A 15,200-nucleotide genomic window follows, 5' to 3' on the forward strand; every position below is an offset into this window, starting at 1 on the left:
TTTTCCCAGCAGACATACCCTGGTCCTCTTCCACCTCTCCTTCTTGCATAGTATATTCCCTTTCTCCCTGACAATAGTCACCAACAATAACTAGTTTCTTTGGGACCAGTGCATTCTGCCTTGGAGATTGGCTCTGTTTTGCCTGATGCACAGGAGTGAGCTCTGCCATTGAGCTGAGCAGCCGAGAGCTTGATGAGCCCCTCATATTAATTTCTTCTGGGGCATTTACCCTACACCTCAACTCTCATCAACGCCCATCAGAACGCTGAGTTTTTGGCCTAATTTCTTGACACTCTAGACACCTAGGACTCACAGATGTATCCTCCTTGGCTAGATCATATCCTGTTTTAGAAACCTCGGCAATCATTTCACATTTCACACATTTTTCGAAACTGTGATGCATTGGAGAAGCTCCCCTTCATTTCCCTCCCAAAGTCATAGCACTCTCGCTAGTCTGTGATCTTTGCTTCAAAGCTCTAGTCTGGGTCATGATTTCCGTTTAAATACAATTTAATTAACAATGAAATTTAATAACAATAATAATATTTTTGATTAATTGATAATACTATAATAACCTAAGAGATTCCTAATTGAGTGCTTCATATTACGCTATCAAGTTTTACTTTATACCTTACGCTATCCATTCAAGATATATATATATTACGCTATTTCTTATCGAGTACAATATGGCAGCTAGTTCAACAATATTGGTACCACACTGGCAGCTGTATCTTCCAAAAATCACTAGTTAAATTCAAAATAAGAAGCTAACGAATGTTACTAAAAAACCTATTTATTAAACCTATTTAATATCTTTGTAAATCACAATGTAGTATGATAATTAACGAAGAATATGGTAAAAATTAAAAATACTTATCCCTTTACAGCAGCCAAAAATTCACCGACTTTTCTCTTCTGCAACTAGAGCGCCCTCCATCTTCTCTCTGGTCATGTGTATTTTGACTAGATTCCTCTCCACTAGTGAATGAATTAAGCATCTCTTAGATTCCTCTCCACTAGTGGATGAATAACTTTCTCTGTTAGATCCTCTTGAGAAGATGACCCTTGTTCTTGCTCTTCTGATTTATCATGCTGAATATCTATTGCACTAGATGTTGAAGGTGTAACATATTTCAACAATGATCATGACATTGCTGGAATAATTTTTCTTGCTTTCTTTGATTTTCTCTGTGGAAAGTTGCTGGGTCGATTTTGCTTCATTTTTTACTTGTATGTTGGGGCCTGTATAAAGAAACTCATTAAAAAACAGAAAATAAATATCTGTAAAAAAGTAGAAATCAAAATGATGAGTCTTTGGGAAATACAAAGGCTCTCCTGTATGCTCACCAAAAAAGGTGGTGGTGCTAACTTAATGTCTTGTAAGATGAACTTTGTAAAAAAAACATGTTAAATTAAACACGTTTGTAGACTGAATATTGTTTGATCCCCAGTTTTATGTGCCTTAATAACATACCAAATATTTAAAACGCATGTATTACAGCTACAGTCAGTTAATATAAAAATCAAAGTATCTTGTCATTAATTAAATTATGTCAAATAGAATTTCAACTAACAACTATAAATTTAAGTGGAAAAAGATAAAAATATAAAAAAAGAACAAAAGAATTGAAATTCTTTTGTTGAAGCAGATACTTTCCTTCTCGTATTTTCAAGTGTGCATTCTTTTCTAGCTGCACCTGGGGCGACTGCCCCGCTGTCCCCACCTTGATATGCCACCGTGCTACAGAAACAAAAAGCCTGGAATGCATTCAAAAACATTTCCTGGAACTTTTTAGGCAATGAGAAATCACAAAATTTCAGCGAAATTGTGTTTGAGCTAATTTTAGTATACAGAGAGTTGGGATGCAACAGGTAGTTAAAGCTTCAATTTGTACATTACCATTTAGACTTTTTTCTTGAAAACTTGGGAGCAGTCTCTGATGAATGTGCTGAAAGGTTTCACCAAGATATTTCTCAAATGGAAAAAAAGATACCAGGGAAAATGGAGTCCAAATATGTTGGCAGACTACTGCTGTAATCTCGTACTGGAGACACCAATTGATGATTATAAATGGCAAAAAAATGGCAAAAATAAGTGTTTTGTTATCAGATAAACATTTTTGTAAATAGAATAAGATTAACAAATCCATTGTTCAGTATTTTGTACTGAATGTAACATTTTCTTAAAATTTATGAAATTTTTTTTATTAGAAACTTAGTGTTTGCCTTTAATCTTTTCTCCCTTAAAAGTAGTTGATGTTACAGCAGGATAGTTGCCATATTTGAATCCAGCAATGTCAAAGCTAGAAGAATTACCCTGAATTTTATCAGGGAATGAAAACAATCTTATTATTATTGTTTTTCCTCAATCAGTATTATTAGCATGTGGTTCTGAGAAATGATTAATAAGTGAAGTCTTAAATGATTCAAGGAAGAAAGCAGAACTGAAAAAAAAAAAAAAAAAAAAAAAAAAACCCTACCTAGTCTCATTTTCATTTTGTCACTGGCTGAAAGCATTTTCTTGCATACATAATGATCAACCATAAGTTTAACTTAGTATTAAGGATTAGTTGCCATCAGTGTTTTAAAGCCTTGAATTACTCAGGGGCTCCTTGCAGTGTCTTTGTTTACAAGCATAACACTTTACAGAACTAAAATCTTTTGTGGTAAGAGTACCCTTTATGTTCTTGATTATTCTTGTTGCTTTTCCCTGCATATGTTATAAGCGATCATCTTTCTTAAAATGAGGCCTTCACTGTATACAGATGTGTGTACAGTACAATATTAAGGTGCAGCTTAGCCATTGCATTATGTAGTGGGATAAACCCTTCCTTGTAATTGCTGGCAGAATTTCTGCATCTTGATATTGTACTGTATACAGATGTGTGAAGGCCTCATTTTAAGAAAGATGAGGTGGATTACTGTTGCCCATATCCAGTACTATGTATTTATCAAGGTTAACCTCAAATGCCACTTTTGAGACAACTGGTCAAAATTTTATTGCTATAGTATGCCTCATTTCCTCTCATTAAACACCCTACCAACACTTATATCTTCTACAAGCTTAAAAAATAAGCTTGATTTGCTATCATCAATATTGTTAATAAATATTGCAAACACTAATGAGCTGAGCTGAATCCTGATCATCTCTACTAATAACATTATTGGAATCTCTCAGAATTTAGTGCAGCACTCATTTTATCCATCCTGTGTTTTATGCCACTCACCCATCACTTTATCTATATCAATAATTTGTTCATGCTACTCCAATTTGTAGTGCAGTTTTTCTTGTGGAACATTATGAAAACTTTTTATTGAAATATACATACATGATGTCAAAATTATTTTTTGCCTCTAGTTCTTTTTTTTTTTGATACTGTGTTATACTAGCGAATTGGATTGATCAGTTAGGCCCATCTCTAACAAATTATGTTGTGATTACCCTATAACTGATTTCCTGTCCAGGTGATCCTGTAATACTTCTTTGACCACTGACACTATTATTTTCCTGGAAACAAATCAAATTAAAAGGTGTGTAATTACTCATTTTTTTCTTTGTTTCTATTTTTGAAAAGCACAGACATCTGCATGATTCTAACCTGTAGATTTCGTCATGAGTTTTGCTTACATCTTTTGCTGTGCATTTTAATATTAAATAATTGGGTTGCTTCTCTCAACCTTAGGTGCCTTATTAATTTCTGTTCCTTTGTTTTTTCCAGTTATTTCAAATTAATTAGCTTCCACTCAATTTGATACAGTTCTGGTATTCTTATCCATAAAAACTATTTCATGTGTAAATATTTTCAGTATTTATTATTTTATTAAGTTATAAATATCGAAAATATTCATGTTTTTAATATTTATTAAGAGCTGTTCATAGCTATAAACCTTGACCAGTATATCTTAAATTAATAAATATAAAAAACATAAATATAATGTTTTCAATTTTTAATAGTAATTATAAATATTAGTTAGTTTGTATGAAATTTTTATTAACTTCTACTGTTATCGAAATACTTCACATTTAGAAGTTGCAGTTAGTAATGTCATTAGTTGATCACATTGAATCAAATCTAAAAGCTGTTTAATGCAATTATGGTTATTTTTATGAAAGCAAAATCCCTTCTATTTACCCTTGATATTTGTATTATATTTTTAAGTAAATCTCACATAAATATATTATGATCACTGCAACCTAATGGTTTTGAATGAAGAATCTCTGCTGATAATTGGATCAAGTGTACTGCTTTTGATTGTTGATTCTCTAATCTGCCTTCACTTGCCTAACCTTGTAACAAGAAAACAGATTTCTTGTAATCTGCCTTCGCCTGCCTAATCTCCTTTGTGACTTGATTACAGACTAGCTTATATCTGCCATAGGCTTCTGTGTCATTAGTTCATTTGACAACCATTTAGGCCTAAACCTTGTACAATATTTCTTAATAGGTATGAAACGTTTAATAGCTTCCACGATTAATTCCTTTAATGCTTCCCACTTAGAATTTGCTGTTGGTAACATAATCAGTTCTTCCCTCTTTAAAAACTGTCTGAGACCACTGTCGTCACCTTTTCGGAAGCAAAAACCCTTTCCTTTACCCTGATGGTAATTATAAGTAAATCCCACATCAGTATACTGTGATCACTGTCACCTAGTGGTTCATTTATCTGCAAATTCTTAATTCACAATAAATACAATAATAGTATTTATTGTGCTGTGAAATTTATGCTTAATTTTTCTGTACCTGGAATAATTATGTATAAAGTAAATTATAAAATAAATGTAACATAATTTCTTTTTTCATTTTTAAAAGGCTGCTCTATTTCGTTTAAGTGGAGACAAAAACCCAATCCATATTGATCCTAATTTTGCAGCAGTTGCAGGTAAGTCGATGTTTGTATAATTCAAGTTGAAAAGTATTAAAAGCCTTTTTTGAGATCTCAGAATATGATGCCAAAATTATTTCTTTCATCTTCATCCTTTGTTATGGCATCATTGTTTCCATTCAGATTAGTTTTTTATCCTTTCAGATTAGTTAGACATGGTCTATCCTCTTAACAGAACCATGCTGTGATTGCCCTATAATTGTATTCCTTTCTAGATTCCGTTGCATTACTTCTTTAGCTAGTGACTCAAGCTTACTGGTCTGAGAAATGTTATATTGATGGATTAAAAATCATAAACCACATAAATACATTAGTATTTATGTAGTTTGATTTATGGTACTAATGACACAAAATAAAATAATAATTCAAAAATAACTGAAATGAATGTTGCATTTATTGTTTTATGGTACTTTTTTGAAAAAAATGTTTAATTTCTTTGGTATAGGTACTTTTTTGTTTTTTAGGTTTGTCAATTGAGTCTGTTTCTCTTGATTTGAATGTCAGTTGAGTTTTCCATTCTACCTGAAATAAAATGGCCACCATAAGAAGAGTAATTTAATATAGTCTTTACTCTTCTCTTTCATTCTCACCTAGCTCCTTATTAATGTGATAAAAAGCACTGAAATGACCATATCTAGAGTGGCATTTGTGTTCATATGCTCTTCAATAGTAATCCTGTAATAATGCAGTTAAGTTGGTATCCCCTCATTTATTAGCAAGTCTTAGACTAGGTATTTCAATATACTGTTTTTGTGTCCACGTTTTCGATGAGAGCACTTACATGTGCCTTGTATCATTGTATTTTTTTATAAATTTTGTGTCAAAGTACAATTTGAGTGGTACTAAACTTAAATATTTAATTTAATGACTCATCACATGCTCTTCCATGTTCATATGCTCTTCAATAGTAATAATGCTGTTAAGTTGGTATCCCTTCATTTATTAGCAAGTCTCAGACTAGGTATTTCAGTATACTATTTTTGTGTGTAAGTTTTATGATGAGAGCACGTAGATGTGTCTTGTATCATTAGGTTTTTCTATAAATTTTGTGTGAAAGTACAATTTCTTTGGTACTAAACTTAAATATAGTCTAACCTCTATATGACAAAATCGATCATTCACTTGAAAAAATTCGTTAAACAGAAATATTGTTATATAGAAATATGACCTTTTCGCTAATGAAAAAGACGATAATTCAACATTCAGAAATATAGTAAAAGATGGAAAATAAATCAGAAATAAGTGGGAATGAATAAATTTTCTAACATTTTAAAACAATTTATTAATACACATATATTAAGAAGTGACTACTTACATGATGTACACAATATATTAGTACACTTAAGAATTTTGTAAAATATTTGGTTAATTTTTGTTGTACACTGGATTTTACTGTACATCGTTCATAAAAATGTTCGCATTTATTTAAACACTCAATATATATGTTCTAATTTTCATCCAACTCTTCATTGATATTGTCACTAGTTCTCTGAATACTCTCCAAAATGTTAGTCACTTGGATATTCATATTATGACATCATTATCAACTCCTAAAAATACTTTAAGAACAATTTCTCCACTGATCAAACCTCTTGCTTGGAGATCTTCCCAAGATTTCTTAATATCTTGTAGTAGTTCATCGCTGTTAATTGCTGTTTTAGCAAAACCTGGTTTGGCAAAACAATCCTTAATCATTGTTTCTGTCACATCTTGGTTCCACACTTTTGCCAACTGTGATATGGACATTTGCCAATCTATAACAGAATCTATAGATTAGTTGGTTTGTCTTCTCAGTACGTGCTTTTAGTAGTGCATATTAAAATTCTTTATAATGCATTGGTCCACTGGCTACACTTTACACGAGGTATTCGGAAGGATAAAAACAAGCTTCACACTTGTAAGTTTCGAAATTACCAAATGAATGTAGACAGGGCAGTTATCGGCAATCAACGCAGTTTCTCTTTTTTTTTTTTTTTTTTTTTTTTTTCCATCTTTCCATCGATATTTAAAATCCACTGTTCAAAAAATTTCGCTTGTCATCCAAGATTTTTTGTTGTAGTTGTAGTCCAACTCTAACGACTTTACTCCTTTTAAACATTGGTGTTGTTTACTTTTGCCTATTACCAAAAGCTTCAGTTTTTCATTACCAGCCATATATATTTACACCAACCAAGACTGTAATTCTCTCCCTATTTTTACCACCTAAACATTTATCACCTTTAAAAGTCAGTGCCTTTTTCCACAAACGTTTAAAAAATAGACCTGTTTCATCAACGTTGAATATATCTTTGGGGTAGTTGTCCTTCATAAGTTTTTTCAAAACTGTTTCTTTCCAATGGATACAGTCTTCTTTGATTACAGCCCCACTTTCACCATAAGTAACTTTTTTGAGTAAGCTGTGGTGCTTTTTACATTTGTCCAGCCAACCAGAACTGGCTTGGAATGTTTTATGTCCCAGAAAAGATACGTACTCCATAGCCTTTTCTTCTATTAGTGGAGGCGCCTCAGTAGCCAGGTGAGCAGGAGCAGCAGTGCATAGCACATGCTTCTTGATTAGACCGGGGTTTGAGCCCATGACCACCAAATACGGAGGATGCATAAAGGTCAGGGAATGACCATCGCATATCCCTGGAGCAATATGGCCGTAGTTGTTAATGCTCCTAAAAACCAAATAATAAACAAACAAACAATAACTTCTATTAGTGGCCCTGATATTGGCATGGCTGACCGGGCTAGCTGGGTGGGTAAAGTGCCTGCCTGGCAACCCAAAGGTTGTAGGTTCGAATCCCGCCTCGGGCATGGATCAGAGTACTGCAAAAACCTTCGGAGGTGCATTATAGCCACAGAAGCCGATGCGCCAATAACTAACAAAAAAAAAAAAAAAAAAAAAAGATATTGGCATGTTTTTCTCAAATCAACTTAACACACTTAAAAACAGCTTCATCTCCCTCTTCATACAGGCATAATTTCGCATTCTTCTCAATGGGTCCTGTTTCCTCAAACAGTTTGAAAATTGAAACATTATTTTTCAGTATCGTTGACACACTCCTGGCAGGGATACTAAATTTTAAAGTAACTTATTTTTTTTTTTTTTTTTTTTTACACCCCAATCTACACTATTAAGCACTACCACTTTTTCCACTACACTCAAGCATTTCCTCTTATTGTAAGGTTACTTGCACAACAGCTAAAACAAAACTAATTTAGGGACCACTTGTAACCTATCATATAGAGACACTGAAATTTGGTGAAAGTGTGGATGACTCATTTGCGTACCCAGTTCTCTCGAAATAGGTTTGTTATACGGAAACTATTTTCAATGTAATGACCAGGGGAAAAATCAAAATAATTCACTACATAGAAAAATTTGGTATATGGAATTTCGTTTATTAAAGAGAGGTCCAACTGTATTTAATTTAATGCCCCATCACAATTTTCTTGTTTTGCCAATTTTAAATAGTTCATTGGTTTCTTAAAACAGATGCGATCTATAAAAGATTTCAGGCAGATCAAAGCCAGTCTTTTTTGTTGATGTTTCAGCTTCACTTAAGAAGTTATCTAGTCTAGAAAGAAAGACACAATGATGAAATGAAAGAAAAATTAATCAGTTGTGAAGTTAACTAGTTGTTTATGAAAAAGGGTTGAAGATTTTAAATATATCTGAACTTTGAAAACTAATTAAAAATAGATATTCTTTGACCAAAAACATTAATGTATGCCCAAAAAAAATGTAGGCTACCATCTGAAGTAAAATTTCACTGTGATATTGAAAGGCTTACCTGAGTAGCATTGTGCAAGTTCTTCACTCATTGTCAGCTACATATAGACTGGGCTGTGCTGCATGTGGAATATTACCTCTGAGTTTTCCCTCTGTGTTTTTATTCATCTAAGCTATTCACTTATTTTCAAATAAATTTGGTTATACTACCTCTGGAATAAGAGTGTATTACCTGTGATGAGTGAGAATAACTTCTAAATTCTACTATTAAGAGGATTTTGTGACAAGAATTCACCTGATTTTGTGAGGAGTCAAGAGGTTGATGTTGATTATATATGGATTAGAGAAGAATCAAATGTCCCCCTCCTGTTATATGATAACCCACAAAAACAGGTATGAATGTAGGAAGGATTTATGGATATAGATGAAAAATCTGTCCTTTTAGCTTGACATGACCGCTTTCTGTCCCACCATTGTAAGGTAGTTGGTTACAAATAGTTTCTCCTCTTTCTGCAAAAAAAGTTATTCTTCCGTCTTTATTGTTTTACAAAAAAAAGTTAAACTACACTCATCTTCATAAGTAATTCATTTTAAAGATTTATTATTGTTATTTTTTCTGCAGAATAAATATGTAATATTGTATATTACTAGAAAGTATAATTTATTCAGATATCATTTCATTTATTATTAATTAATTAATAGTTTATTAACTTAATAATTAAGAAATTCTTCCAAATATAAAAGAAAAACAAATATCAAAAAAATAAATAAATAAATAAACAACACTGAATCAACTTATTTAATACATTGTCTCATAGTTAATATTTAATTTGGTATTGCATGTTATCAGTATTTAATGGCTCGTCTTTGTTTCATATTGCAGTTTTGCATCATTTTGCACTTAACATCATTGATGAATATGATATGATTTGTGACTTTAGCAATTGATTCAGTAATCTCCATTTTAGAGTGTGGCATGAATTTTGTTAACACCTGATTAGTTGTCTTCCAAAGATTTTCCATTGGAAAGCAAAATGAGAAATTACAAAGTGAATGTGAAATTTAGAATTTTTAAACAAATTCTATAGATTTCTGCTTATTGTCATTAATGAATTGAGGGGCAAATGTGCTATGCAACCATTTCATCATATACATGTATTGTGTAAAGATAATGTTTTTCAGTGAGATACCAAAGAAATATAAAATTTCAGAAAATGTATGCAAGTTTTTCATGTATTGTAAAATCTGAAAAGGGTAATATGTTTGCATTATGTACTGTACATAGATGTGATTTTGCAAATAAATATTTTTTTCCCCAAATGATCATATGGATATTTGTAACTATTGGAGGGATTGAATAACTATTGAATTGAATTGATGAATATGATATGATATGGATTGATTGAATAACGATTGAATTGAATTGGAGGGAAACTGGCTTTTCTGCCTCATATGCTAATGCTAGTAATACGCACTTAATAAAAACAAATGTGACATCTACTAATATAGTTAATGAAAATAAATCAAATCAATCTAAACAAGCCAAGCTACCATCTCAATCTTAATAACAAATTACTTAAAAAGAGATAAAAAATGAAACCTTGTCAGAAGTATTAGCTACAATGGGAGCTCATGATGGTTTGACTCTGAATATCTTTTGTACATCTGTTGATATCAGAAGAAGTTTAATTGCAAGACAATTTAGTGATATTTCCAAACTTGGAAATACTATAAGAAATGTGGTTCTGAATTACAGTAAAAATATTCATGATATTATTGTTATTGATATATCTAAAATCACGGTTCAGCTTGACATTTGATGAATGGACTTCGATCAGAAATAGGCGCTACTTAAATATAAACATCCATTCCACCAATGGTACCATTTGTAACATTTGGTTTAGTTCATGTGCATGGAAGTATGCTGGCAGAAAAGTGCATACAACTTGATACGAAATTAGAAGACTTTGGTCTCCACATTTCTACAGATTGCCGTCATTGTTATTCTCATCATTTTTACAGTCTTCTGTGTTACAACAGATGGGGTGCATTATTTATTACTAAAATTAGAAGGCTAATCAAAGAGCAGCTTTGCTTTGCTCACAGAATTCATATGGTAGTTATGGATGTCCTGTATAAGTCCAAACAAAACAACGAAATATTTGATAGACATTAAATATCTAATAATGGATTTACGTAAGATGAAGACTGTAAAAATGATGAGAATAACAATGACAGCAATGGTTTCACCATAGAGACATTCTCTACAGGTGTTCCTAATAATCTCACTGACAATGGACTTTCCCTACTCATTGCAAAGATACGAAAAAGTTAATTTTTAAATGTTCACCTACTAAAAATGAGAAATTCAAAAACTCTGATTCAAAAACTTGCTGGATTTGCTTGATTCGAAAACTCGTTGGAACAGTTTACTTACCATGCATGAAAGACTTGTTATCAGTTATGTTAAGGCTTTAATTTTGAAATAAATTTATGTAATGATGAATTTAATTTATTATCTGCAACTATCTTTGCTCTTATGTCAATCAGATTATCTGTGGAAGCACTATGTCACAAAGATCTAATGTTTAACTGCAGATGCAACACTAAAATTTATGATGACAGTTCTTTGTGAAAAAAAATTTGGAAATAAGCAATCAATTACAAACTGCTTTGAATTTCACAGAGACCTATAGATATGTCACATTCTTCAGTATTTGCATGCTAGATCAAAGAAAGTGAATTTTATTTCCACTACTAAGTAAAACTGTCATCATAAAAATAGCAACTTACGAGGAGGTATCAAAAAGTTTGTACCCTTACTAGAAATAATAGCCCTAGAAAGGTGAAACTTCACAGGAACTTTAATCCTTTTCTAGGTACTTTCCATGTATAGTAACACATTTCTCCCATCTCTGGATCAGTTGTTTAATGCCTTGATCATAGCAGTTCGCACTTTTTTCCTGAAATCATGATGCCACTTCATTGATGACTTCCTGAGGCAAATCAAAACAGTGTCCATGCAATGGTTTCTTCATTGTACACCCAGCATTCAAATTTGTCATCAACCGATCAAAAAAGTTCTCAACATAACTGTTGGCAACTGTTGGATGTTCTTAACATCCAACAGTTGCCAAGAACATTGCATTTGACATTGCTTCTGCAAAAGCGTCAGCAATCTTGCAACCCATCATGCAGAGACCTTAGACAAGTGCTGATGGTCATGTAAAATGCTGTTGGCAGGCCCATAACTAATGCCCACTGCATTTGCAATGAAATGAATTGTCACACATCTGTCACTCAGCACCAGCTGCTTAACCTTTGCAACCGTCTCACTGTGGATGTTAATGGCCTTCCTTCTGTTGGCTCATCCTAATGGCCTTCCTTATCTTGGCCCATCAAAGACACTTGTACAACTGCACTGGAACTCATGTTTCCACTTTTTTACAGTGTCATAGAATGGACAATTCTGCCCATACACAGCTTTCATTTCTTTGTCAGTTTCTTGAGCTTTCTTGCCCTTTAAAGCAGGAACCTGATCACTGGTCAATACTCCACTTTGTCAACCATAGAATCCTTCCTCAGATTCTGGGCTCCACCTCTGGTGTACAGTCACCTACGGGAATGAAATTTCATTTGAATATGTAGACAATTTATATTAAAAATGGCATCTTCCTATTGATGTTTTATCTAGAAGTGTATACTTTTTGATACCTCCTCTTAAGTAGTAACCTAATAAAGACTTTGTCATATGTAGACCCAGGGGTCAGTAAATCAAATTGTCTTATGATGTGGAATTTTAATTTTCTGGTTAACTTTTGTTGAGCATAAGCTCGGAAAAGGGCAACTGGAATAAACTCTATGAAGAAATCATAGGGTTCCTTCACAATGTGAACAAACTGTACTAAGATACTCAACATTCTACATGTCTTTTATCATGAACCAGTTCTCCAACTGGTACATAACAAAAGGCCAAATCACCATGCTTTTCTCTGTTTATACAGAGAAAATTATTTGATCTATCCAAACTAGATTATGCTCCATCACATGATTTGATTCAAGAGAAATGCCCTTAGATGATTGGATCTAATCCATCATAGTGATCTTCATTTTGCTGCAGAAACTTTTCTCACATCTGCTGTCCATCAAATGTCAACTGAATTGCAATATATCTTCGAACTATGATCCTTACCAGATCATCTTGTAGAGTCAGCTGTATTGCCCTGGTAGGAGCATATATATTATTCTTGTTGAAGAAGTGTCAGTACACCCAGGAATTTGAATATGGGAATTGCCAATATTGACGTTATTGACAGTATATTGACATACACTATATGATATTAATATGTGACTGTCAAAGGCAAAAGGAAGGGATTTTGCTTTTGAAAAGATGACTGTAGTGGTCTCAGACCACTACAGTCATCTTTTCAAATTTTAAATTCTATACGGTTCCATAGTTAGTCACTGTATATTCTATACAGTGACTAACTGATGATATTACCAACAGTAAATTCTAAATGGGAAGCATTCAGGGAAGTAGCCATAGAAGCTACTACTAGGCTTTTCATTCCCACAGAGATACTATTCATGGCTTAGTATGGATGTCATATGTACTAATGAAACTCGTGGTACAGGAGAAAAATGTATGGGATGCATACAAATTATCAGGTGATGCAGAAACCTCAGTAGCTATAAAGTAGTCTGGAATGAAGTCACAAAGGAGGTTAAGCAAGCTAAGGTCTCTGACAAAAGATGGCAAAGAGTTGGATTCTATGGGAGGTCCCTGTGAACCTAGAGATGTGTGAAGGTATCCTCATTTCACAAAGGGTAAGCTATGCCTATGCTGATTTTCTTGAATTTGGTTAGCATTTCAGTTCTATTTGTTTATGGGTTAGTAAATATTTTCAAGTGTCTTTTTGTATGCAGGATTTTTCTGTGCAAGGCTCTCTTATCATTGGTTACAGTGTTGCAGAAACCTCAGTTTATATGAAGGGAACATATCCTGTCAGCAGTCAATCCTTATCAGGGTAACTGCATAGGAAAATGATGGATATGTTGTCTTCTTTTTTTTTGTTCTTAGCACATGTTGATGAAATGAGTGTATCCATCTGTAGAAATTTAGTGAGGAACTTGTTTTTTGTAGGAATTTAGAAGATTTTGTTTTACCAATCCATTTTAAGTCATTGCACTATCCATAAATTTACTTAAGGAGCATATTTGCAAAATAATAAGAGTAGTTTATCTCAATATAGTACGTAGAGCACCAACGTGTTAATACCAACGAAGAACATATATTGAGTATTACAACTCTGATTCATGCTATTTAAGGAGCATATATAAGTAATTGACAAAAACTGAGGCTTAGAGCAAAATTATTATTAGGTGTTTAAGGCTTTACTAGTTTACATCAGTAGGATTGCAAAAGTCTTTAAATTTATTATTCTGATTATTATTATTGGTAGGAGTAGTAGTACAGGCATATGATGCTAGAAAGCAAGCTTATGTAACATCAGCCAAAAAAAAAAAAAAAAAACCCCCATTTCACACAAACATTCCCTATAAAAGTTTGTTCAGTTCCTCCTTCAATTTATTTAAGCTATCAGCTTCCACAACTGCAAATGGCAGTTTGTTTCAGCAGTCACCCACCTACCAGCTAAAGGCATATTTCTGCACATATCCCCAGGAGCTCACATCTGGTGAGTATGGGCTTGGCATACCCAGAGTCCTAAGCTGGATATCATCATTTTTCTCTTTCTTGGTGATTCCCTTCTACTTTTGACTCTCTCTCTCTCTCTCTCTCTCTCTCTCTCTCTCTCTCTCTCTCTCTCTCTCAGGGAAACTTGAATATTTTTTTTTGGCTAGTGCAGCATAAGCCTCGGGCTTCCCTTTTTTTTTTTTTATGTAAACCCCAAACACGAGAGGTATTAGAACCTATAGTACTTAGTACCATGCTTGTGTTGGAGGATGAGAAGACGAAAGAAGATATTTGTTGACATTGGACTTCTGTAGACTAATTTTCAGGAAATACGTATGAAGGAAGGTTGTTCCAGAAAACGGCAGTTGAATGAATAAATGAGGAAGATGAAAAGTTGATTCTGTGAGTTTGAAGTTGGACAGTAAATGGATGTTGGCTAGTGGCGGCACGTGTTCGGACTGTTTTGAAAGAGAGAGTGGTAATTATAGAAGCCAATGCAGAAGAACAGTGCCCATGGAAGTATCAGTAGAAGAGGCATGCAGCAGAAACAGTACATCTATGAGACAGCGAGTGGAGAGACTCTATTAGAGATGAATCATTAATTAACCTAACTGCCCTCTTCTGAATGGAATCAAGAAGCCTGAGAGAAGTTTTGGGGGCACCCCCCAGATGTGGGAACAATATTCCATGGTAGGGAAAATTTGCGATTTATACAGAGTGAGCAGCTGTTTGGAAGAAAAGTAACGGCGAGAGCGAAACAGAAAATCAAGTTTTTTTAGATGCAGACGAAGCAATATTTGTAATGTGCTTGTGCCAAAAGAGATTAGAAGTCAGGGTAATCCCCAAAAGAGATATATCATTTTGCCCAGAAATCGGAGTGTCACTAAAGATAAGCATAGGAAC

At 33.4% G+C, this 15,200-nt stretch overlaps 1 protein-coding gene across 1 annotated transcript in view; it reads left to right on the forward strand.

The window, feature by feature from the left end:
- Mfe2 (peroxisomal Multifunctional enzyme type 2) overlaps positions 1–15,200 on the forward strand; it is a 741,845-nt gene that overhangs the window by 375,719 nt on the left and 350,926 nt on the right. Inside the window, exon 16 of the mRNA XM_090372984.1 lies at positions 4,812–4,881. Within this exon, the coding sequence (XP_090229110.1) occupies positions 4,812–4,881 (70 nt within the window). The remainder of the gene's footprint in view (positions 1–4,811; positions 4,882–15,200) is intronic.

This window comes from Mastigoproctus giganteus, chromosome 4, assembly GCF_048544385.1.
Source record: "Mastigoproctus giganteus isolate SK-2022 chromosome 4, ASM4854438v1, whole genome shotgun sequence".
Lineage (NCBI taxonomy): Eukaryota > Metazoa > Arthropoda > Arachnida > Uropygi > Thelyphonidae > Mastigoproctus > Mastigoproctus giganteus.